General features: G+C 37.7%; 4 protein-coding genes across 5 annotated transcripts; 2 read left to right on the forward strand and 2 right to left on the reverse strand.

The window, feature by feature from the left end:
• The first annotated feature begins 8,530 nt into the window (after positions 1–8,530).
• On the forward strand, positions 8,531–11,915 carry akr1b1.1 (aldo-keto reductase family 1, member B1 (aldose reductase), tandem duplicate 1). Its single transcript, XM_081363557.1, has 10 exons — positions 8,531–8,686; positions 8,964–9,131; positions 9,456–9,572; positions 9,654–9,731; positions 9,851–9,973; positions 10,078–10,184; positions 10,777–10,858; positions 11,030–11,113; positions 11,240–11,322; positions 11,415–11,915. The coding sequence occupies exons 1-10, from the start codon at positions 8,624–8,626 to the stop codon at positions 11,455–11,457; spliced, it is 948 nt and encodes a 315-aa protein (XP_081219683.1). The 5' UTR covers positions 8,531–8,623; the 3' UTR covers positions 11,458–11,915.
• Positions 11,703–15,638, reverse strand: akr1b1.2 (aldo-keto reductase family 1, member B1 (aldose reductase), tandem duplicate 2). The gene is made up of 10 exons (XM_081363556.1): positions 15,433–15,638; positions 14,474–14,641; positions 14,251–14,367; positions 14,048–14,125; positions 13,731–13,853; positions 13,135–13,241; positions 12,924–13,005; positions 12,761–12,844; positions 12,596–12,678; positions 11,703–12,259 (listed from the first exon to the last, which is right to left on the reverse strand). The coding sequence occupies exons 1-10, from the start codon at positions 15,496–15,498 to the stop codon at positions 12,217–12,219; spliced, it is 951 nt and encodes a 316-aa protein (XP_081219682.1). The 5' UTR covers positions 15,499–15,638; the 3' UTR covers positions 11,703–12,216.
• A 153-nt stretch (positions 15,639–15,791) lies between these two features.
• prdm4 (PR domain containing 4) lies at positions 15,792–22,737 on the reverse strand. Of its 2 annotated transcripts, none has more exons than XM_081363805.1 (12): positions 22,632–22,737; positions 22,249–22,299; positions 21,980–22,092; positions 21,696–21,884; positions 20,110–20,865; positions 19,887–20,036; positions 19,127–19,245; positions 18,514–18,599; positions 18,256–18,383; positions 17,737–18,156; positions 17,071–17,239; positions 15,792–16,491 (listed from the first exon to the last, which is right to left on the reverse strand). In XM_081363805.1, exons 3-12 carry the CDS (start codon positions 22,089–22,091, stop codon positions 16,155–16,157), a joined length of 2,466 nt encoding a protein of 821 aa, XP_081219931.1. In that variant the 5' UTR covers position 22,092; positions 22,249–22,299; positions 22,632–22,737; the 3' UTR covers positions 15,792–16,154. The 2 variants fall into 2 exon arrangements, with proteins under 2 accessions (XP_081219931.1, XP_081219930.1); XM_081363804.1 differs by having other exon boundaries at positions 19,097–19,245; positions 22,632–22,703.
• Positions 22,729–26,557, forward strand: psmc2 (proteasome 26S subunit, ATPase 2). Its single transcript, XM_081363806.1, has 12 exons — positions 22,729–23,089; positions 23,451–23,488; positions 23,631–23,712; positions 23,809–23,908; positions 24,151–24,282; positions 24,367–24,439; positions 24,523–24,618; positions 24,731–24,895; positions 24,989–25,076; positions 25,724–25,926; positions 26,039–26,135; positions 26,277–26,557. The coding sequence occupies exons 1-12, from the start codon at positions 23,020–23,022 to the stop codon at positions 26,432–26,434; spliced, it is 1,302 nt and encodes a 433-aa protein (XP_081219932.1). The 5' UTR covers positions 22,729–23,019; the 3' UTR covers positions 26,435–26,557.
• The last annotated feature ends 93 nt before the right edge of the window (positions 26,558–26,650 follow it).

Consider the following 26,650-nt stretch of genomic DNA (forward strand, 5'->3'; position numbering starts at 1 on the left):
CTCTCTCTCTCTCTATATATTTATATATATATATCTCCTTCTGAACTTATTTTATACACTACTGTTTAAAATTTTGGGATCAGTAAGACTTTTAAAAAGCAAATTAATACTTGTATTCTGCAGGGATGCATTAACTTGATGAAAAGTGTAAGTAAGCGCATTATTTAAAGTTACACATTTTTTATTTCAGAAAATTCTATTCTTCTGAACTTTCTATTCATTTAAGAATCTTGAAAAAAAAAAGTATCATCGTACAAAAATATTAAGCAGAAAAACTGTTCAAATGTATTGAGCAGCAAATCAGCATATCAGAATGATTTCTGAAGGGTAATGTGACTGAAGACTGGAGTAATGATGCTGAAAATTCAGCTTTGCCATCACCGGAATATTTTTTTCATTTGAAATAAATTAAAAATAGAAAACAGCTATTTTAAATTACAATAATATTTTGTATGCCATATGCATATCACTCTTTTTTTCCCTTTTTTCTTGCTGGCTTCTTTGTTAACATTATTTAATGAATTAGGTATCAAGAACTAACCAAGAACAAAAAAGTTTTTGAATCTAGGTTATTTTTAGCGCAATTTTCCACCGGACAAAATTGCGATTGTTAACTCATGATTTCTGTTCTGTCTGTGCGCACCAATCTTGCACTTCTATCTACTCCTCAACCAGACCACCTAGAGACTTCGGGTTTTCGGCATTATGTTAAGGAAGGTCTAATCTCGGGAACGCACAAAAAAAAATCCAGGAAAAGATTTACTATCTCTTAGTGTTGTGATCCCATGACGTGAGAAAATTGCGCTAAAACACTCACTGAGTTTTTATTACTTGTTTTTTTTTACATACACGACTAATTCATTTCAAGTTGTATAAATTAGCATGCATTATCAACAAACATATAAATGAATACTCAACAATATTACACAGTAACATCATGATCATTTCCCATCCTCTCACATCGACTATAGCCCTTTTTTGCTGCTGTGCCTTTAATACTGATATGTATATGTCCTCTGAAACCTCTAGTTTTGATGGTTCTTTCCGTTTTTTTATGGTCCTGTATGTTTTTATAGTTCAGCAAATTCTGTTATCTCAAAGGAAAATTTGATTCAGACCCCTTTACATTTCTTTCACACGCCAGCCAGTCAAAGAAAAGTGAGACCTAGCACTCTCCAAAGTTTTCCATCTCACCTTAGAACAGAGGTGCTGTTGATGACTTCTCCAGAGGAACGACAGTAGCAGCGCCTCTGTCTTCACACCGAAGCCGCATCTGGCGGACTGGTGGAGAGACTCCTCCTGCTCTAATTGGTTCCAGGGCTGGAAGTTTGTCTCTGAGGGGATAACACAGCTCAAATGAGTTTGTGTGACTGGCTATTTCTGAACTTCCTGTCTGAACATGGAACCCTAGGCCACAAAAGTGGCACAGCCGCCGACTGACTCGCTTGGCACACCGGCCCTGTCTGAGTGTTCGGGAGAGAGTCACATCATTAAAGCCAGAGAGATGACAAGAAAGGTTCAGAGAAATGTGTGGCACAGGTGTGAAACTCAAAAAAAGAAGAAAAAGTCAAGCTACAGATCATAAAAATCGATAAAGAAAAAGACATAAGAGATAAGAGAAAATGAGACAACGGGAAATAATCTGAAAATCGCCTTCATTTGTCACAAGTTCCGAAAGCTTTGGATCCGACCTCAACAACAAATCACAGAAACTGCATTAATCTATTAAAGGTCTATTTATAGTCTTGCCGCCGTCTCGTGTCTGAGGGGAGACTGGAAGCGATTCTTTGGTTGGTGTGAAGTTAGCATTAAACGGATTAGCTCATTAGGCAGAGGCAAGGCTCTTTACGTATGCATTAAATCTTCATCATGCATGGTCTCGGAAGAGCTATTAAATATCACAAAGCACACTAGACACACCAAAGTTACATTCACCTCATATAGGAAATGACCCTCACAGGACCGTGTTTGATGGTATGTGAATCCATTCCGAACTAATGACTTCCTAAAGCCAAGATACACTGTCTGCCCCAGTTTGAGTGCCTTTCAGTGGTGCCCCTTCCCAGCATGTCTCTTTATCTTTTCTGATATTGCCACAAATGGGATATTCACTGTTGCTTTCCACACCTGTTCAAATGAAGATGCTCTCCAGACAAAAATGCATCTAGGGCAACAATATATGTCAAAGCCTCCTGATTTGGCCTGTAAAAATGCATTGATCTAATGATAAAAATTCAATGCACCTTTCAGAGTTAATAACTGATAAGAAAGTTAACACTGCCTTGATTTGCTGCATTTTAAAAGCAAATTAATAGTTGCTGTTTTCTTTCCAAATTGAAAATTATTATGCATATTCTGGCAGGGTTATCGGTTAACTAAAACTTCAACTAAAATGGAAAATAACAATAACAATTTATTTGAAATTTGCTTTAACAAGCCTCGATTTGTTCAATATTTGTTATATGCGATTGATACAGTATGTAGGTGTTAATTCTAACCCTGTTTGATTTAAAGATAATCTATATTCCCCTATAAATAACAGGCTTCATTTATGTTTTAATTATTGGTTCAATAATTTTCCATCACTTAATAAATCAATTAAACGTATTTAACGGTCTACTTAATGTCTTTTTGCGTTAGTTATCCTTGTTTTATTGGATTAAAAAGATAAATGTATATTAATGTTTTATCCAAAACTTGAGGCTGTGAATGTAAAGCCTGCCTTATTTTGACAAGACTTGTAAATATAGTCCAAACTGTTTTGCCATCAGCATATTTTTCAAAATAATTCCGAAATAATTCAATTGGATTGACAAGAGAACATTTTCAGACTTCAAGAACTGTAATTGAAATCAATAATGCCAGAAATATTTACACCTCTAGACCTGATGTTTCCTGCAGTAAAGTGACTGACTGTGACCCCAAGCCACATTACAGAGTTTCTGTGTGTTTGTGCCTTTCATTCATCCAATGTCTTGAGGGCCACTTGAACATGCAGAATAGATTGACACATGACTGCAACGGTCAGACGAATTCTTTTTTCTACGTGAGCGTTGCATGTCATCTCCAATTAAAATCATTGTTATTCTGACAGCAGGTGTTGCGGTGTTCAATAGCAATCGGCACTTTAAAGTATATGCTTTGAATCAAAAATAAGGTTTGATATAAAAACTTTTTTAATGTAACTCAATTCTATCTTAATTCAAGATATATATATCTTTTATTATATGTTACCGGCAAAGTGTGAAATCCCGGTATTGTATAGAATGCCTAGGCAATGTATAGAATGCCTGATGGTTTTTGGCAAAAATACATTCCCTAATTCTATACATTACCTAGGCATTCTATAGAATGCCGGATTACACACTTTGCCGGTAACATATGCACACACACACACACACACACACCTTCACTTCTGTCGTCACACATCTGTCCTCAATTCTTCACTAACAAATCCCTGGAATACCAGATAGGGTCGGGAATCCGCTCTCTGAAACAAAGTAAAAACACCAACATGGACACGGTTTGTGAGCTTTTCACCCAGACTTATCAGCTGAACGCTGCAGGAGTTTGGCAGATGAGGGAATTTGTCCTCGTCAGGGTCTCGCCCTACGGAATTCAATCACCACTGGCTAATCTGGTTTATTTGGCTTGGCATGGGCGCAAAGGCAATTTCCAGCTAAAGGCATTAAGGGCTCGCTTCAGCCAGGTAATTGATTGTTTGAGATGAGGAGGGAAATTAGATAACACAAATGGAGGGAGAAAGAACGGTGCCCGTGTTTGCCACAGTTTTGTAAAGCTAATGAAGAGAAGAGAGAAAACCCAAGATACGGACGAGTTCAAATTAAATTGGACAAACGTTTAAATAGCCTTTTTGTCCCTTAAAACTGATGTGCCCCTTTTCATTCACCTGCGTTTTACGCAACTCATTATGGTGTTACAGAGAACTGCAGGCCTTCAGAATTAATCAAAACTCTTCTGCACATGTATTGTGTGGTTAATATCCAGCAGGATCATATACAGAAATTACATTTAGATTGATTACTATGATTTTAGAGGAAGTCGATTTTGGAAGGCCAAATGATTGAGTTTTCATAAAATCCTCATGTGCAAACGTATCGCTTTGTTTGAGATTTTTTTAAAAGCCCCTAACATATATAGCCTGCAAATGCAGAGTTAATGTAAAATTTCCTCTTGCAAAATGACTCCTGCTGTAAGTGGAAGGTCAGTGCTCAGCAGCTGGGCAGGCGCCGGTCTCTCCCATCCCAGCTGGAAACACTTACAAAGTGAATGGACCAAAGGACTCCAAACAACCACCCACAAGTGTCTGCCCTTTGCTGCTTTGTGTTCTAATATAGCTATATTGATTTAATGTTTCTCTGTGAGGGGAAAAAAGGAAGAAAGGCAAGAATCTTACTTTTTGGGAGCCCATGATTAATGACAATTGTTTCTTGCTGTAGACACTAAAAGGAAAATTTAAAAACTGGAGGGGTACATTTTTAAACTTTAAAAAGGATGCAAAAGCACCATTTAAGTGTCACAAAAGCAGCCCATGAAACCCATGCACTATAAAGCTTCAATACATTTCATGCATTTTCTCATGCTGGGATTTTCTGAATCACAGCTTACACAGGGAATTGAAATGCTTTTAAGACCCGGAAGGAACCATCTTTTAAGGTCATGAACAGTAGGAAATAAAAACAATGCTAAATGCATCTAACCTAACTGTAAGGTTGTCTATTTTTATGTTTTAATGGAGTTTTCAGCATTGCTTCTTTTTTGGGGTCAGAGTGACCCCAAACAGAAATATTTGAGGATTAAAGATTAGATTTGGTATGATTTGCGTTACTTGCGTAGCCTATGATTTTAGGTTTCAAAATCATCTGCTGGTAGTAATATTAATTAATAACTATGTCCAAAGCTTAGTTTTACTAAGATTGTAGTAAAAATAAGAATGGTTTCATACCAGTTCCCTTCTGCTTGTTTTTGTTATTGAGAGTGGCTTGCACTGCTGACAAATACGGGTGAGAACAGTGAGCACGTGTGGAACACATTTAATTGCAATGTGTTGATGCCATCTGGCGGACTGTACAAGTAGTGCAGAGAATATACGTATATAAACCAAAAAGCTGACAAACTTACTTTCGAGGGACAGTTTGTCGAGGTCCGTCAACAATTATCCAAACGCCAACTATCTAAACTTTTCCAAAAAAAGTTTGTGGAAAACTTGTATCTACAACAAAAGTGATAATTAACTAATATACACGACAGTAAGCACTCCAGTAAACGGTCGGCAACCGCTCGGCGCTCATTTGCCATGGTCTCAAGTAACCTAATGAGACTTTTTCGATACTACTTCGCGAGCGTCTACTGGGCATTAAACACGCATAATGACTAACTTGTAATTGAATGTAGAAAGAAAGGTTATAATAAACATTACTGTAATATGCTGAATTGAATCTTTCAGCTAAGACTGCACCTGCCCCACACTGAACAGCCTGTAGGCCTACATGTCCCAAAACCCCTAATATTAACTTACGAAATATTAAATAAGGCGTCTGTTGTGACTAAGTTCTATACACTTGCACTTTAACCACTGATAAAACATAACATGAACCACATTATTACAAATTCGTGTTTGTATGAGAACATAGTCTTATATGAAAAAAGTGTGACGTAAGTCACATAGCCTACCTTGGTAATATTTTATATGCCCTCCCATATCCCTCTCTTTTCTAGTCTGGAAGTGCACTTTCAGATGATATTGAATTTTTTCCACAGTCCAAGGCAGCACCGAAATGTTTTTTCTTCAGTGTGCATCCAAAAGTGCCTTGAGGCAGTAAGAACTAAAGAAAGTCTTTTTAAACCAAGAACACAAATAGGGCCTGTGTGATGCCTCATGTGGACCTGCAGGTTGCAGGACTGCATGAAACTCTTTTCACAGTCTGGGCACTGGAAAGATTTGTGTTCAGTGTGGTAGTGCCGAAGGATAAAAAAGCCTTTCCGCAGCAAAGGAATGGTCTTTTCTTTCTCCTGTGTGTGAGAGTTTATGGAGGGTCAGGCTGGCCTTCAACGTGAACGACTTGTCAAGATGGATTTGAAAGTTTTCGTGTGTGGCCGAATGTGAACAAAGAGAGTTCTCCATATAGTTTTTCCCACAGTGTGCACAAAGGCATGGTTTCTCTTTGAAATGTCTCCTCTGGTGTTGCGTCAAAGCCCCAGGGTACAGAAACACCTTCCCACAGTCCACGCAATGGTAGGCTATGGCCTCTCCTCAGAGTGGATGCGCATCATGCGCTGATGAGCCAAAAGAGTGCATCGGTATACGTGAAACCCCTCCCAGGTACAGAGGAATGGTCTCTCAGGCTGATGCATCAGCATGTGTCGCTTGTAGGAGTTTGAGAAGATGAAGGTGGACTGACATTTGATACACTTATAGGGGCGTTCCTCTGCGTGGATCCGCTTGTGTCTGATAAGAGCGGCCTGGCAGCTGCTTCCCGCAGGCGTTGCAGCGATGCACTGCCTCTTCAGGCTGGGTCTCTCGTGATGGTCTCTTCGCTGAGCGAGCTGAAGGTCTCTCCGCAGTACAGTTGTCTGATATTTCGGCTTCTGTAGCTTGTTTTCCTCGAGAACATCTTTCAGTGACATTAGGATGTGTTTGGGCACATAAACGAGTTGATGGCGACGGAGGGCCTGAGAATGGGAGAAACTGCGGCCACATTCAGGTACCAGACAGAGAAAAGGATGCTCATCGTTGTGGGTGAGCTGCTGGTGGGTTTTCAATAAGCATGAGAAACGGTACCTTTTACCACAATTGTGGCAGCTGTTGGGCAAAAAAGGGATCAACTACAGTATCACTTCCTATAACCTCAGTTGAGTGGACTTTCTTTCCTGAGGTTTTCCTCCTGAGAGTGACTCAATGGGCACTGCCAACAATAGAAGGTGTGAGAGGATCCATCTGCAAACGTCATCACTTTAATCATTCACAGAAAGTGCTTTATACATATGTAATTCGTAATCCCAGGATTCGAGCTGGGGACGTGGTAGGCGGGCGTGTTAACAAGGATGCTAAAGAATGCAGCCTCTAGCGTCAGTCGCTAGATCGCCTCTTGAGATCAGGGGAGTGATGTTTACATGCACAGCTCTTAATAGCCTACGTCCGTTACACTCCCCCCTAAACCTCTCTCCCATCCGAGTCACGCCACCAAATGTAACCGTTAATCCAGGGTCTCCTGTGTGGGAGGCGGGCACGCTAACAAGGACGCTAAAGACCGCAGCTTCTAGCATCACTCTTGAGATTTTTCAGTACCATCTGTTGATATGGTCTTCTGGAAGTGTTAGCCCAGAATCATCCAAACCAGAGCCTCTTGCAGGCCTTCCATCTTCACCTTGTCCTACCTGAGTCTCTTTACATTCAGATGTTCCTACTGACTCCCGGGTCTTTCAGTCAAACCTCTGAACTTGACTTACTCTCTGCTGATGGAAGTCACCTGCTTTAGAGAGTTGGAAAGGATGCAATTTCCAGCACTCATGGGCTGTCTGTAAAAAAATGCAATGGAGGTTATCACAATATGAAAGACAACTGTAGCTAATGTAACAGACTTGATCAAATTCTTGGTATCTAGATGTTCAAGGTTCTTGTGGTGCTCAAGAAGTGACTTTAGGTGATCTGACTGACTAATGACCTCCTTACAGTCTTTAGAAACAGGCACCAGTCCAAGAATTAGCTGGACTTCATGTCTACTAATCAGTTCTGGGACTGCTTCTGACACCAATGAAACAAAATGTAATTTTAAGACAGTCAAAAATAAAATTATAACACAAAATCAGTGGGTTTGGTTGATCTTTCAGTCTAAATATTACAACAATCAATTGTTCGTTAGGCATCAAAAGATTTCATTCAAACATCTGTAGAGAAAAAGAAAATTAGATTACAAACACTTGCAGAATATCTATTATGAACTCTCACCCAAGTGCTCTTCTTGTTTGGGGAATCCATTATCCATGATGTAGTAATTTAACTGTCATTGAAGTAAAGAAGTGCACATGTCATGAGTTGCATGTTAAATCGCTCATTTTTGTTGTACAGGACTGGTTGATTTACCACGCATCATTATATGACTAGTCACTTATTTTGGGATTTCAGAGTTGACAGTTATGTGAAAACAGCTCTGGTAACAACCAGGAATACAGTTTCAAAGTTAAAGCTTATATTATACTGTACAAAATAACAATCAAAGATGTATTTGTTACAATTGTTATTAAATGAAATCATGCCATTCACATGTTTTAAAACTCAAACACAATCTTAAATCTGTTTGGATTTTTTGCTTTAAATCAATTACCTTTTTTCACATTTTAATTACTATTTTGGTTAGAAATCTCTCTGATATACAAGCAAGTCTGCTTTATGTTGGAATGATGGTAGGATTGAGAAACTGCACCACTCTCTAAAAGGGGCGTTTCCAGACCTGACCAATCAAATTAACGTACAAGCCTGTATAATAAAAAAGCTTCAAAAGAGCAGGCTTCTGCAGACTCAGAGTGAGAAAGCTGTGACGGTGTGCAGACTAACAAGTGCTTTATTTTATATCTGATAAGTGCTCTATACTAAAAAGTCACCATGACATTTGTAACTCTCAATAATGGAGCTAAAATGCCCATTGTTGGACTGGGAACATGGAGGGTGAGTATTTACGTTTTTTCTTTTTCTTTTTTGTACAGTACAATTTGATTCAGTATGATATTAATTATGGTAAATATTTGTTTTTCTGCCGTTGCTTTTATTGTTGTTTGCCAATTTAACACTAGAGGTTTATTCTTTTATTTTGAACCATTCTTTTATGAATAATAATGCTTTTCTTTTCACTTGATTTTTTCTCTCTCCAATTTTAGAGATTTGATAATAATTGCAAAGTCTGCTAAGATAAGATTTAATATAAAAATTCTGAAATCTGCTCCAGTCTGCTCCAGGTGAGGTAACAGAGGCTGTGAAGGCAGCCATTCTGGCCGGCTACCATCACATTGATGGGGCCCTTGTCTATGAAAATGAGAATGAAGTTGGAGACGGTGTACATGCCATGATTAACCAAGGAGTGGTAAAGAGAGAGGACCTTTTCATTGTTAGCAAGGTAGTAGCACATTTTAATGTAAAGATTTGTCTCAGAGGCACATGACAGGAAACATGGTCTTATATGGCCAGTCATGTGCCTTGTAATTTCACACAGCATGAATCATGTCAAAGATCATACACAGTTGTGCATTTATATAACATGTATTGTTGTGTGTGTAATGCACTGTTATGCTACGCCCTAATTAATAATTACTGAAATGCAAGTCATGGTTAGAACTTGTTTTGAACAATAAATCTTGTAGAAAAAAGCTTAACAAATACATCATATGAAAGGGACTTTGGCCATAAACAAATGCAAAACTAAATCCTGTATCTTTTGAAGCTGTGGTGCACTTACCATGAGAAACACTTGGTAAGAGGAGCTTGTGAAAAGACCCTAAGTGACCTCAAACTGGACTACGTTGATCTCTACCTAATGCACTTTCCCATGGGCACTAAGGTAGTACTAATCAAGAACTTATTGTTTATATTATGCTATATTTATTTTTATTTATGCTGATCTGTGTATTCAAATTGGCAGCCTGGAAAGGAGCTTTTCCCATGCGATAAGGATGGCCAAGTAATTCCTGACAACAGCAACTTTCTGGAAACATGGGAGGTAATAAGGAGTAGAATAAAAACAAAATTAACGTGAGATTCCTGTAACTCAGGCTCACATTTGATAGTTGATCAAAGAAAAGTTTCTGGTTACTTTAGTGTTAAATTGTTCTCACAAAGGCAATGGAGGAGTTAGTGGATGCTGGGTTGGTCAAGGCCATCGGTGTCTCCAACTTCAACCGGGATCAGATTGAAAAAATCCTGAATAAACCAGGACTCAAGTACAAACCTGCCAACAACCAGGTATTGCGTTGGTTGCAATAAATCTGAAGAATTTGAAACAGATCAAGACTTTTTGTTCAAGTTCAAGCGCCAAAATCTTTCCAAAAATTGCTTTTCACCTCCAGATCGAGTGCCATCCATATCTGACTCAGGAGAAGCTGATTAATTACTGTCAGTCCAAAGGCATCACAGTCACCGCTTACAGTCCTCTGGGGTCTCCAACCAGACCATGGTAAGTACTTTCTTTCTTTAACTAATATATATGTATATATATATATAGAGAGAGAGAGAGAGAGAGAGAGAGAGAGAGAGAGAGAGAGAGAGAGAGAGAGGAGAGAGGGAGAGAGGAGAGAGAGAGAGAGAGAGAGAGAGAGAGAGAGAGAGAGAGAGAGAGAGTTGGGGGTATCATTACAAGTAACTTGGATTACGTAATCAAATTACTTTTTGATATGACAAGTAATGCATTACTTTATAGACATTATTAATATTTGAGTTACTAGTAATACGTTACTTTTCAATTTAAATAATTTGCTTTTAAAAAAAAACTACTGAATGGACTCACAGGAACACACAAAAAGCACAAAAGTAACAAAAAACATTACTTTCAACTTTTAAGTTGTACAGTAGGTAACATAACCCGTAATGTTAAGAGATGTTTTGTACGGCTTTCCGTAACTTTCCCTAAAAAGTTCGTTTTTTTTCAGAGTAATGCAATATTATAACGCATTACTATCAAAAGTGACTTTTACTAACACTATATATTTATCTATCTATATAAAATATGGTATTGGCCGACACATTACAAGAGATTTGACTTTCTATAGGGCAAAGGCAGATGAACCATCACTGCTGGAGGACCCAAAGATCAAGGCCATTGCAGATAAGCATGGTAAAACCACAGCACAGGTAGGTGTAAACTTTTTTTGTTAGTTCATGTTATGTATAAATCAACCTAGAAGAAGTACATGTTCAAGTACAACTTGTCAGCTGAATATAAGATGACCCTTAAAACATTTGCACTACACACTTTTAATGCATTCCTCCATCATAAGACTAAACAGGGAACTTTTTTTCTAGGTCCTAATCCGGTTCCACATGCAGAGGAATGTTGTGGTCATTCCCAAATCTGTAAACCCCCACAGAATCAAAGAGAATTTCAAGGTACTCTCATTTTAATTAAACCATGTAATTTGCACGTGTCCTACATGTTGCACCAGTACTAGAATAACCTGATCAGTTATGATGGTTGAAGTGTATAATCAAGATTTAGTTCTTTTATTCCCGCAGGTCTTTGATTTTGAGCTGAGTAAAGAGGAGATGAACACTATACTGAGTTTTAACAGAAACTGGAGGGCTTTTATGCTGGAATGGTGAGTCATCATTATGAACATTTTCAGTGGACTTTGTATCCGTTGGTGTAGTATTAAGTCAACTAAAATCCTCCTTTACCGTTTTATTGCAGGGCTTCCAAGCATAAGGATTATCCACTGAATGCAGAATTCTGAAGCCTTAGTAAATGCTGTTTGCTGTCTGCATATAAACTGATTTTAAATATGACTCCTGCATTTCACATTGGGGATAAATGAAGTATGTGAATGAAGTATGTTGTTATGAGCAAACCCACATTATCAGCATTTATTCAACTGTAATACAGCCATTTAAGGGACTAATGTGGTTAAATGTAAAGGTCAAGCGAGTTGTTAAAGACATGAGAAAGATTTTCTTCACATTTAAAAACATAAGCCAGAGAGCTGTTTGACGCAGAGCTTTATTTGGGCTTTAAAAGCATACATCAATATATTGTAAACAGAGCTGCTCGTACAAACTGAAAGTGCTTTGTTGTCATTTTGAAAACAAGGAGTGTGCATATAAAAAAAAATATATTCTCAGGACCAATACTTTCTCTTGTTATCTGCCCAATTGTGCAAAATGTGACATTGTTCAAATAAAAAAGTTACTAGTGCATATGTTTATAATGATTAATTTGGGTTGTTTTGTCATGAGCCTTTTTACATTTCCATGTGTACACTAAAGTAGTAACAGCTTAAAATTGTCAATGCATTAACAAATTTAACCTCCATGTCTATCGTAAAAAAAAACAAAAAAACAAAAACACATTCATAGAAGCAAACCTGTAAATCACACATCAAGGATGACCTGTAAGGAAATTTCTCAGTAACAAGTTTCGTAATGCAAAATGAAGAGCATTCTCTGGAAGAGATGAACTTATTTTCATCAAACAGCACGTTTTGAGTTGTCTTCTTTTAATACTCAGCGTTAAACGGGTAGTCTTTGTGCTTCACACCCCTGCATTGACAGATGTAGAGAGAATCACATTAAGTTTAATTATAAATAAACTATCATTATTGATTATAATATTATTATATAATTAAAAAGTATAATAAAACTAAGTTTTTCTTTCCTTTTCATATAGAGTAAAACCAGGGTTCCCATCCCTTTTACTGGATACTGATTTTTTAAATAATTTTACAGAGATTGAACTCCCTAACAGCAATTTCTAGTTTATTACACATTTCAGAACCGAGCATAAACATAATAATTTATATTGACTACATTTCTGTGACAATTTCCTGATATTTCCCAGTTGACCATGACCTTGGGAACCCTGTGAAACATACTCACCAATGCATAGGACAAGCCCTGAAGTTCTTGTTGAAGCCCAAAATGGTCTTCATTTCATCCTCACTCAGTTCAAAATCAAAAACCTGTGAATATAGACAAAAAAAAATGAAAACACAAGGAGCACTGTGATTCCATGACCTTAATGACCTCTGATGATGAACTTACTTGAAAGTTCTCTTGAATACGCTGAGGTGTGATAGACTTGGGGATGACGATGACATTCCTCTGAATATGGAAGCGGATGAGGACCTGTACATTGGTGTCAAATTAACATTATTATATGAACCAACAACAAGCTATGACATAACTAAGATGACAGTCTCCTTACCTGGGCGGTTGTCTTTTTGTGCTTCTCTGCAATGGCCTTAATGTTTGGGTCATCAAGCAGAGAGGGATCTTCAGGTTTAGCCCTAAGTTTGAGACAAAGTCCAGCGTTATTCATTTTAACAAATTATAAAGTCACCAACTGCAACTTAAACATTCGCAGCAAATAAATGTCACATGCAACAAAGCATCAACATGTGGGAACGGCTGCCTACCAAGGTCTGTCTGGAGAACCTAGAGGACTGTAAGCAGTGACGGTGATGCCTTTGGACTGACAGAAGCTAATCAGCTTCTCCTGAGTCAGATATGGATGGCACTCAACCTGAAGAGGGAAAAATACATACATAAAATTCTATAAAGAATAAACTTTTTTTTTTTTTTTAATAAACACACACACACACACACATTACCATTCAAAACTTTGGGATCAGTATGATTTTTGGTCCCACAAGATTAGGTGTCTTTAACTATGTGCTAACACTTAAATGAATGAAATAGGCTACATATTAAAAGTTTCATATTACTAATACAAAAAGTTATTCTTGTCTTCCCTGTAATAAAAGCCTGCCCCAAAATAATCATTATGCCTGCCAACCACAAAGCAAGCAGTGTCCTAATGATATTTTAAGACTATATCCAGACAAATAACTGTGCCTGTTCTGGACAAGTAGCAGGAAATTAAAGGAGTAACTGCATTACAAAGCTGCTGGAGGCGAAATGCTGATCTCTGATAAATGTTGACCTTTCTTGTTCCATCTGTAATTGTCGAATTAAACCACACTGACGCCCTTTAAAGAGTACCGGTACCAACCTGATTGTTGGCAGGCTTGTACTTGAGTCCTGGTTTATTCAGGATGGCTTCGATCTGTTCTCGATTAAAGTTGGAGATGCCAATTGCCTTGACCAACCCAGCATCCACTAACTCCTCCATGGCCTACAGCACAAATATTATGAAGTATTATGAAATATTATACTAAAAAGACTAGCCAATGTACACTGGCATTACAATGTAAAGCAGTTCTTATAATGATGCAGTATATGTAAAACTGATTAATTCGACAAATAAATGTGAAAGGTAACTTTAAAATCTTTTTTAAAGATTTAAGATCTAAAAAAAAGTCTTCTTACCTCCCAGGTGTCCAAGAAATTGGTGTCATCGCCGATGGTTAACCCTTCACTGTCCAATGGAAACTGATCTGGCCCAGACTGAAAAGCAATGATGATGACAATGCATTTCTGAATGGTGTTATGGTGAGATCTTAGCTTTCATTATGGATATCAACGCTAGACATGAATGAGTGACGGACAGGACTTTCGAGAAGGAGAATCACCTTAAAGCCCATTGGCCAGTGAACCAGGTAAAGATCCAGGTAGTCCAGTTTTAGGTCACTTAAAGTCTTCTGACAAGCTCCCTTTACTAAGGCCTTCTCGTGAAAGGTGCACCAAAGCTGTGAATCAAAATGACATGCAGTGTATTCACTTCATCATAAAGCTACTAAATAAGCAGTAACCTTCCTTTTGTCAATCAAATTCTTGAGGTGCAGCTTGACATACCTTGCTGACCACAAACAGTTCTTCTCTTTTTACCACACCATCTTTTATCATGGCCTGAATTCCCTCTCCGACCTCCGTTTCATTATTGTACACTGCGGCTCCATCGATGTGTTTGTAACCCGCAGCGATGGCTGCCTTCACAGCCTCTGCAACTTTACCTGGAGGAGACTGGAGGGAATACAAAAGAATTTAGACACCAAAGAAAGGAAACGAAAGGAAAGGAAAGGAAAGGAAAGGAAAGGAAAGGAAAGGAAAGGAAAGGAAAGGAAAGGAAAGGGAAAATGGGAATAATAGGGAAAATGGGAAAGAAAATGAATGGAAAATAAGGGAAAGTAAAGGGCAGAAAAACGTCCAGAAAATCATTGGAAGGGAAAAGAAGCGAAAAGGAAATTTCAAGAAAGAGGAAGTAAATCAAACAAAAGAAAACTAGACTGCTGAAAAAGACTAAAACTGCTGATTGTGTATTAGTGTTTTCCTACATGATTCTGCCTATAAAGAACAAAGTTCTTTGTTTTTTAGTCACTTTAATATAAATTCTCAGAAAATCTTATCTTATCTACCAAACAAAGGACTTACTGAATGTTATCAGTTAAAAGACACTCACAGGACCGATATTGGTGAACTTGCTTAGTCACTATGATCAAACAATTTTCTCTAGACACAAACATTCATATTTCGAACTTGCTCAATGTAGTTTATTGGTCATAATTTCAAATCGTAAAACAACTAAACTTTTCATAACCGCCGAGGCAACTTAATTCCTCTGAATTACGCAACATTTGAGGATTAATATCGGACTTTTGCAGCCTCGTCTAAATCCTATTAATGCGTCTTTTTAATTTCACTTTTGCATGCATTTTAAAAACTTTTTGGCCATGAATTCCTCGTGCAACGTGCCAGCTAAGTGAATGCACTTATGTAATGTAACACGACCGTTCATAAAATTAACCACACCGTACCTTCCACGTGCCCAGCCCGACGATGGGCATATCTGCCCCGGTATTCAGCTTCACAGACGTTGCCATGGTGAAAGATAGATTAACTACGAGCGGATTCAACAGAACAATTCCAAGTCTGTGCAGAAAATGGGATGAAGGGGTTCACACGGGTGCAGCTCTGGATCGATTGCTCCGGTCTTAACGTGATTTTGTGTCGAGGGACCGACGACGTAGGCTTACGTCACTGAACATTTACCAATAAAACCCTGTTGTTAGAAACATCTGCTTTTCATTTGCATTATAGACTAGAATATTATAATTTTTCATTTAGAAACAATCATTTATAATGCATATTATTTTCATTATGAATGACAATGTTTGCATGCAAAATTTAATATTCGTTTATTTACAATATAAATACAGAATATAGAAAAGGCATGGCTGCTGTGAACAAGTTAACGGAAAAAAAAGTGCTCTGTAAACAAATATTTTATGCAATAACAAAAAAATGTATTACAAAAAGGCAATGTCTTTTGTTCATTTTTAGACAAGTGATTTATCAATTTAACTGTGACAGTTGACTTGAAAACATAATTTTTCTCATTTAAATCTAATTTCATTTCTATTGGCCAGGTGACACAGGGATACATTTTGGCAACAGGAATAAAAGGCTGCTGGGCAGAACAAGAACACACGAAAAAGGACAAACAGGCTAGACAAGGCTTGGTTTGTTAAGAGTAAAGTTACATAGTTTTTTCAGAAGTATATCCTCCCATGCCTATTCCACACTCCTCCTCATTGGCTGGATTGATCTGTCCTTCAACTTCCCTCTCTTCCTCCTCCTCATCTTCCTCATCATCTTCCTCCTCCTCCCCATCCTCACCCTGCGCTGCGCCTCGACCGATCTTTGGACCCTTGCAGATTTTGAGGTGGCGTGTGAGGTGGTATTTAGTGAGAAAGCCCTTGTTGCACTTTTCACAGATGAAGTCCCGTTTCCCGTCGTGAGAGTTTAAGTGTTTTTTGAGATGGTCGGTCTTCAAGAACTGTTTGTCACACTTTGGACAGGTTATCTGGCGGTCTCTGAAATAGAGAAAAGATAAGCAAAGAAAAAAGCAAGGTTGCTATTAGAATATTAGAATAATGGAGATTATTAAAGTCAACATGAAACAGCATTCTCAACCTATTTCATATCCGTACTGTCACATATGAAAGTTCAGAATGACACATTATTCAACAAGAAAAATAATGTAGGGCAGGACTAGAGTTTATTCATCAGGATTTGATTGGATAATGAAATGTACTAATAGTTACCGTAATGTTTATATTAATTATATTTTCTAATATTATATGAAGAGTTCAGATGGAAAAGCCTCTAAGTGCCATCTGAAATTTTCTTCTAGAATGATCATTTTTATCAAGCTCATATATTTAAGTTCAGTAATTTCACTTAAATGGCAATGAAAATGACCTATTAATTGTCATTTAAGTGAAATTACTGCACTTAAATATACAAGCGTGATAAAAATGATCATTCTAGAAGAAAATTTCAGATGGCACTTAGAGGCTTTTGCATCTGAACCCTTCATATGTTATTTATATAATATAATAATTATTTAGAATATATATATATTTAAAATAAAATATGAAATACAGCCTTACAGTGAATGTGAATACATGTGCTGTTTGAGATCTTGTTTCCGCACAAACATCTTGTCACAATGGTCACATTTAATGTTCTTGGCACCAGTGTGTATAACCATATGAGATTCCACATGCGCTTTCTGAGTGAAAGACTTCCCACATACTGTACACCTGAAATTCTTCTGACCTGCAGCAAAAAAAAGAAAAATATCAATTATATATATATTAGGGCTGTCAAAAGATTAATCGCGATTAATCGCATCCAAAATAAGTTTGTGTTTACATAATATATGTGTGTGTACTGTGTATAATTATTTTGTATATATAAATACACACACATGCATGTATATATTTAAGAAATATTTGCATACATATACTGTATATATTTATATATAATTTATATTATAATAATATAATATAGAATTTTTTAAAAGTTAAATTAACATTTCAAAAGTTAATTTAAAAACAAGATTGAACTGGCATTCAAAAATTATTATTACCTAGTTATTATATTGATATAGCTTGTTATTACAATTTGATGAAGACATTTTTCCCCCTTTGGATTGAATAAAAAAAGGAACTTAAAAGGATAATATCCATTTTTATTTCATATTGACTTAAAAACGGATTATAACCATTTCAAATGCCATTTTCATATGTAAACATCTAGACATGCACATGTACCTGTGTGGATTCTCAGGTGTTTTCTGAGATTGCTGGGATCACTGAAGGCTTTGCTGCAGTAGCTGCACTTGTGTGGTCTCATGCCCATGTGACCCATGAAATGCACGTTTAGCTTAGTGGACGTAGTGAACGCTCGTGTGCACATGCTACATTTAAACTTCCTCTCGCGACCGTGCCCGTTGCTGCTGGAATGTTCATTCACGTCTGAGTGGCACTGCCATTGTGGGGAGGAAGCGGACCGGGACGGCTCATTGATCACCTTCTCCTGCGACTGGGATTGGCTGTGTGTAGTGTGAGCGGAATGGTCCTGGGTGGGGCTATGGCTCTGGGCATGGCTGCTGAGGTGAGATTTAAACTCTGTGAAAGAGGCACACTCTTTTCCACAATGACATATCTGGCCCTCTGGCACTCTGGGTACACCTGAAAAGATACAGACATACATAGAAGCATTGAATAGATCATATACGGATATACGGTACAATTATCTTCCTAGTTAGGACATGCTGGAGGAAGTCCCACCTAGTTGTCTGCTATAGTCCCTGCTAAAATAAAACAGCAGCTCCTGATCTGGCAGAATCTCTCTGGATGTGCAGAAATAAAGTTTCCCGTTGTCAATATACGCCACGAGATTCTGTTCCTCTGTAGTCCTGAAAAAAAGAGTCGATTTTAGTTCGCAACTACCTGATTGTTTTCATACCATGCATGATTTTCAATATAGAGCTTCCTGATTTAAGTGACATGGGGAAAAGTTTTTTAAGGATAAAGTGAGGTGGTTACCTTGCTTTCCGTACAAACATCATCCAGTTGCATTCATGCTCATCTGTCGTCACAATACAGAACTCTTGGATATCGTTATGGAACATCTACATTAGATTAAAGACACTGTTAAAGCCATTTTTGGGATTATAACATGATATGTCAGTGTAATAGTGAATAAAATATGTAGATGAGGCCATTTAGCTACCATGCAAAAGTCTCTTATGCTCTTTTTTAACCAAAATACAGTAAAAACAGTAATATTGTGAAATATTTTTTCCATTTAAATGATACAACAATTTCCATATCCATTAATCATTCTAATATGTTCAAGAAACATTTCTATACTATTATCAATGTTGAAACCAGTTGTGCTGCTCAGTATTTTTGTGGAACATTAAGGATTCTTTGATGAATAATAAGTTTTGAAATATATTTCTTTTGTATTATAAATGTCTTAACACTTTAGTGTCACTTTTGATCAATTTAATGCATCCTTGCTAAATAAAAGTATTACGTTTTCTATATATATATAAAAAAAACTTACTAACCCCAAACTTGTATAACTAGAGATTAAAGAAGTAAAAATGTTTAGCCAATTTACTTCACATATATTTAGAAATGTGGCAAGGACCTTCCATATTTGAGGGGTGTCCTTGTCAGACCAGTCTGTAAGTTCTACACTGCTACAGTGCTGTCCAACCATTGGCCCAAAGCAGGTCCTGGAGGGTATAGTCTCTCTAGCAAACACCCCTGCAGAAAACAAAAATTACCTTTAGCAATGCAAGACAAAATCTTCAGTTTTCAAAAGCAAACGGACTTCACTTCCCATTAACTACATCTAACAAGCTAACTGATAATGTCACTCACCCAAACATCTTCAAAAAATGGAAAGTAGTTAGCTGTTTTTGAATAAGTTTTACCAGCAATAAGATGCTATACAACTAGGTGCATAATTTATTGGTACCATGTAGATTATTGGCTGATATTAGTGATTACTTATAATTATATTTTATAATAAATATATTTTATAATAACCTATGCCTTCCCGCGGCATAGGTTTGCGGTGTCCATATATGGTATATCCTGACCCGTCATGACATCAAGACGGGGCTGAAATCAAAATCTCGTATTTGAGTGCGCGTGCACGTGCGCTGGTTTATTTACCCTGAGGTAAACAAACGCTTCACTTTTAAATATCGGCTTCCCGGCCAGTGTATAATCGTTAGGCAATCATAACATACATTGATTCTCGTGGAAAATTGAAAATGGCAGGTTATGACTCCTTTAATTTCTGTCGGATAGTTCTGAAGTCTTAATATATGCAGACTCAGCCAGATTGACAGTTTCAGTGTTTAAGGACTGAACTTTAAAAAAAGTAAAACTTCACTTACCAATAGGCTCATCAGCAACAGAAATGCGGAGACACAGGGGGCGGGGAAGAGAGAGGCGGGCTCTGCTCTGAATCGGTGTGTCTGGGATGAATGTGACTGGTCCGTGCTCAGGGCAGTCCGAAGGATAGGACTGCTCACATAAAGTGCACCCTAAATGAAAATAAAACGCATGAAATTGGAACGAAACACATTGCATAATTCAAAATCACCAAGTAAAACTTACATATGTTGAATGCAGTGGCCATGTTTTCCTTATTAGATGTTGAGTCTTCTAGTTGTAATGTAGAGTTCACCAGCACCAGGCTGTTGTCCGGCCCAAGAGACACTTCTGCAGTGATGGGTGACACGTTGACAGGCTCGAGTCCCATACCTGAAGGTCCGTGTAGAGATACCGTTTCTAGTTGAGTCTGTGGCACCATGGCCCCTGTGAGCACCACACTAACCACCCCAGAGTTCAGTTCTCCAGTGGAGTGCAAGGCTTCACCCAGCGTCCCTGGACCGCCTGCCCCTGCAGTTCTGGTTCCTACACGGCCGCCCATGTGCTCCTGTTCCATCAGCTCCAGCCCTGCTCCATGCAGGGGCATAACACCTCCTGAAGAATCCACACCTGTCAAACCCTCATGACGCTGAGGTCTGGAACCCAGCTGCTGCTGGGTCTCTGCCACCACAACACCTTCCATGGTGGCCAAGTCCTCTTCCATTCCATCAGGAGACATCGGACTACTGACACGTGACTCCATGGTTAGTCCAGTGGCATCCAGCTGCACTTCGTGAGAACCGCCCTGATGGAGATCAGCCTGGCCTCCCACCTGCCGTATGTCTAAGGTCACCAGGCCTTGTTCTAGAGGGCCACCAGGGCCACTGTAAGGGTCTAGGCCAGAGGGGTTGTTGTTGGATACGGAAAGAGTCCCATCCATGTTAAGGCTGCTGGGATGAATGTATTGGGGAGGGGGACGATCTGCCAAATATGACAGAATACCTAAAGAGATAAGAAAAGGCCAGATTTCATTCATTTGATTCATTGGTGTCCTAACACAGATATTAAATAGATTTAACGCCCCCTGGCGTTCCATGAAGGTACTGCAAACTGCACAGGGTCAGTGATCTGACAAACAAAAATTCAAAATGAATATTAAATGTGCTTGACTTGCTTTTTAAAATGTATTTTAGCAGAAATAAAATATTTTATAGGATATATCCTATATGCCAACAATACATTTTAAATACAGCTTTAGAGCAAATGAAGCATATATAAAATGCATTTTAAAATATAGAATTTATAAAAATGTATTTCAAATTAGATTATTATCTAAAGCTTTACTAAAAATAATCATTTTCTATATTTAAAAATGTATTTTAAATATTATTAATTTGCTCTATAGCTTTATATAAAATGTATTGTTGGCAGAAATATTATATCCAATAAAAATGTATTCCTGTCAACATAAATGATACAAAATTATTTCTCTCCACCTTATTTTAAAATGTATTTTCGCAGAAGTAATATATGTTATATGTTATATGACACACACACACACACACACACAAGCTATAGAGCAAATTAAGCACATTTTAAAATATATAGTCTAATACTGTTTTTTTTTTTTATTTCATCTTTGAGTGATTCAACAAACATAAATCTCTCTCTCTCTCTGTTTGACAATAAAGTGGCACAATGAATCCAGGATCCTTGCAAAGATTGTAGAGATATGTTAGTTCATAAAAAAAAAATCCCTAGGTCTGGAAAGATTGTCAGCCCTTGGTTTAAGTGTATCTTAGTGTATCTTAACAGGTTTCACGTAACATTACCTGGAAGGATATGTCTGAAGTAGCTGCTCTCCAGGTGCGGGTATGGAGGAGGTGGTAATGTATAATTTCTCTCTGGAAGGCCACACATAACACTTCTGTCCCCTAAAGGACCCATGGGTAACATCAGGGACAGTGCAGAAGGAAGAGGCCCAAGTGATGGGCCCAAGCTGGGTATTGCGACTGGCATGCCTGAAATAAAACCAGATAGTGTTACTTCTCCATACACCCGACCAAAGAAATGTCATGCCAATGTGTACACATCTAAGAGGCATTTAAGTTCTGACCTTGAGCGGTGATGGGATTGTGGGTTGGGGATGTGGGGAGGCCGAGGTGACTTGCACTCACGGGCACACTGAGCTGGTCCATGCCCACTGGGCTGAGGTTCATGTCGTTCATGCTGATTTGAAGAAATGTAATTGCATTTCAAATACAAAGACTATAACATAGGTTTATGTCATATGGTGAACAGATGAAATGTTATTGCATTTAAAATACCACTGTGCTTGAAGAAACAGACATGGTTTGTTTCAGGTTTGTGAACAGGTTTGTTTACCTGACAGCACAGATCACTTAAGGCATTGGTGTGATGGATGCATTCTTGGATCTGGAAAAGGGAAAGATTCATTATATTAGTAATTAAAACATTTAGCTGTGGATCACAACACTCTTATCATAAGCCTCATTGAAGGTTTTAAGACAAATTTCATAGTCTTTCTGGCTATAAATGTACTCAATACGCTAATAAATACAAAGACCTATATATCAAGAAATATGTATTTATTCAGACATCGACAAGGAAGAGCCAAAAATGCAGCCAATGTTTGAAGCTAAGTTAGCCAGTTAACTTAACTAGCTTAAGATAAATGCAATAACAGAAGGCAAGGTGTTTACTGCGAGGTATATATCATTTAAAAGATAACCAAATAATGTACTTACTATAAAAACCAAATATTAATCCCTCCGTGGAAGATTTGTGATATAAAAACAATAACATGGCTAAAGGCAAACAAGGCGGGGTTATGATTTAAAACAAGAGTCCCTCAATGTGTCCTGCCAGTGCAGTCAAGTCAAAGAAGCCAAATGCAAAATTAACTACATAATTATATAAAAGCTATCTTACTGTCTGTATGACCATACATTTTTTGGTCCAATATAAAGAATATAGAGGGTGGGGGTCTAACTTTTATGTTGAAATGTAAACTCAGTTTCCTTTTCCCTAATGCACCGGAACACAAAAGCGCCTGTGACTATCGTCTGAAAACCTGCTGTGTAATCTCGCCTCTACAGTCATTAACCGAGTCTATTTCAAAGAAAGAAAGCAGTCATGCCTGATTATTTAGGAACCGAACAACGTAAAGTTAAAGAAGAGGAAAAAGAGGACAAACCAATTCGAGGTATTATTTGCGATGACTTTCGGTTGAAATTTAAATGAAACGAATTAGCAGACAAGTTAGCATTTGTTGACTAGCCGCACAACAGTTACAATTTGTCAACAAAATCCGAATTGTCTAAGCTAAATCTCTTTTAATGTTATGTGATTGTTATTATTCCACCTATTTGTTCTGGCACGTTCATAACATGAGTTGTCAAATGTCTCATTACTGTGTAATGAGTCTGTGTTGCCCTGAACAAACTTTTTACTGAATAATAAACGCGTTAATTGACTATCTTGACTGATTTGGGTAATTTAGTAATCTATCATCATGTGGCATATGCATATCTCATTTATTCATCTTGATCTGTTTTATTTCTCAGCTTTGGATGAAGGAGATATTGCACTCCTGAAAACCTATGTAAGTATTCCTACTACAGAATAATGCCTGATTTGGCATTCAGACTTCATATATATATATATATATATATATATATATATATATATATATATATATATATATTATGTTTATATATATTTTTTTTTTTTGTGTGTGTGAATAGGGCCAAAGCACATATTCCAGACAGATTAAACAAGTAGAAGATGATATTCAACAGCTTCTGAAGAAAATAAATGAGCTCACTGGTAGGTGCACTGTCATTGTGGTGTTGGGAACTAGTTTTGTGGATCAATGCGTAGTAAAACAAATGCATTGATGAGGTGTTATGTGTGTCTTAACAGGTATTAAAGAGTCTGATACAGGTCTGGCTCCTCCAGCACTATGGGATCTGGCTGCAGACAAACAGACTCTGCAGAGTGAACAGCCTCTGCAAGTGGCCAGGTATGAGCGGACGACAAAAACACGTAGGGTTATTAAGGGTTGACCTCAGATTTATTGGAAGATTATGTGCTTTGGAATACACTACCATTCTTTTTTCAAATAAATTAATATTTTTATATAGCAAAGATGCATTAAATTGATCAAGAGTGACAGTAAGGACACATGCAATGTTATAAAAGTTTTATGTTATAAAGTGGTTGAATGATATGATACTAATCTGCATATTTTTTATTTGTTCATAGATGCACAAAGATAATCAATGCCGACTCAGAGGATCCAAAGTATATCATTAATGTGAAACAGTTTGCCAAGTTTGTGGTGGACCTGAGCGATCAGGTCGCACCAACTGACATTGAAGAAGGAATGAGGGTTGGGTAAGCAGGAAATGATGGATCATTCATTTCTGTATGTTACAGAGTAGCATCTGATCTAAAGGGGTGTTGTGTATCTATTAACAGTGTTGACAGGAACAAGTATCAGATCCATATTCCACTGCCTCCAAAAATCGATCCTACTGTCACAATGATGCAGGTACGAAACTGCTCAGGTTGCTTAGTATCATGTAGTTCATCAAGGCAATACTGTAGGAATAATGATGTACTGTATGTAAACAGGTGGAGGAGAAGCCTGATGTGACCTACAGTGATGTTGGGGGCTGCAAAGAGCAGATCGAGAAGCTCAGAGAAGTGGTTGAGACCCCTCTGCTCCATGTGAGTCATAAGTGCATCCAAATGTACTGTAATAAACAAAGGTATTATATGTCTGTAGATGTTTAAGATATTACATAGTTTCTATAATCAACCTCCATCTATTTAATTCCAGCCTGAGCGCTTTGTGAACCTGGGTATTGAGCCTCCAAAGGGTGTGTTGCTGTTCGGGCCCCCCGGTACGGGGAAAACCCTGTGTGCCCGAGCTGTGGCTAACCGCACTGATGCCTGCTTCATAAGAGTTATCGGATCCGAGCTTGTTCAGAAGTATGTTGGAGAGGTAAGTGCTTTTTCTATTCAGAAAAAAAGTGCTTTTTTTGTAATTAGGTGCTTGTAAGATCTATATAATACCATGCTTTTGTGTCTAACCCAGGGTGCCAGGATGGTTCGTGAATTGTTTGAGATGGCAAGGACTAAGAAAGCCTGTCTGATCTTCTTTGATGAAATTGACGCCATTGGAGGTAAAGAATTTCTATTTGCAATAACCTGATACTACAGTCAAGATCGGATGATTTCAGCTTCCTCTGGGAATCTATAATCCAGACCCGACTATAATATTAGAAGTTTTATTATGAAGGTAGTTTTAAAAAATGTAATTCTGTAATTATTTACTCAGCTGTTCCAGACCTGCATGCATTTCTTTCTTCTGCTGAACACAAAAAAATATATTTTAAAAAATCTTGGTAAACCAAACAATTTCAGTTCCCATTGAATTCCATTTAATTTTTGGTTTATACAATAAATGTCAATGGGAATCGAAACTGTTTGGCTACCAACAATCTTCAAATTATCTTCTTACTTATCTTCGTATACATATATATATATATATATATATATATATATATAGTATATACATTACTTATACTTCATATACTTACTTTTATTTGTCCATACAATGGAACCAAACTCTTTGGTTACCAACTTTCTACAAAATATCTTCTTTTGCATTCAGCAGAAGAAAGAAATTCATATGGGTTTGGAACAACATGAGGGTGAATGAATGACAGAATCTTCATTTTTGGGTGGACTATCCATTTAACATCTCAGTCACAACAGTTTTTGTATGATCTCAGTGAAGTCTGACTTTGCTTACTCTGCCCTCTTACAGGTGCCCGTTTTGATGATGGAGCCGGAGGAGATAATGAAGTCCAGAGAACTATGCTGGAGCTGATTAACCAGCTGGACGGATTCGATCCCAGAGGAAACATTAAAGTCCTGATGGCCACCAACAGACCAGACACCCTGGATCCTGCTCTGATGAGACCTGGCCGTCTGGACAGAAAGATTGAGTTCAGCCTGCCTGACTTGGAAGTAAGTGTTCGCTATAATAGCGACAAAATAGCTACCATAAAAATAGACAGGTATCATATAACATCATTCTGAACTGATAGATATGTAAATGTATGTAATGCTCTATTTCTAGGGACGTACTCACATCTTCAAGATTCATGCCCGTTCTATGAGTGTGGAAAGAGATATCCGCTTCGAGCTTCTTGCACGTCTCTGTCCTAACAGCACAGGTGAGTTCTTACTGACAAACATTGCAAATAGCACACAATTTAAATAGACTATATTTGCATAGGCTTAAACTGACGCATATGTGGAGGCTTTCAACAATGTTGTTGTTGCAAGCTATAGTTAACAGGACATTCTCCTCTCAGGTGCTGAGATTCGCAGTGTGTGTACAGAGGCGGGGATGTTCGCCATCAGAGCTCGTAGAAAAATCGCCACAGAGAAAGACTTTCTGGAGGCTGTGAACAAGGTCATCAAATCCTACGCCAAGTTCAGCGCCACCCCTCGCTACATGACTTATAACTAAAAGGGTTTTCTTCTTATGTGCTTTATCCTCACTTAAATGTTTTCTGCCTGATAATTCAAGGGTTTTCATGTGTCTTGGCACCTTTCTGTGATTATCACAAAAAAAATAAAAACATTATCCATACTACATGTCGTCTATTTATATATATATTAAATGTTTCATAATTTTTCTGCTGCTTTGGGATAGTTATGTCTGTAATAAATTAGTAATTATACA

The sequence above is a fragment of the Scardinius erythrophthalmus genome (genome assembly GCF_964197995.2).
Source record: "Scardinius erythrophthalmus genome assembly, chromosome: 4".
NCBI lineage: Eukaryota > Metazoa > Chordata > Actinopteri > Cypriniformes > Leuciscidae > Scardinius > Scardinius erythrophthalmus.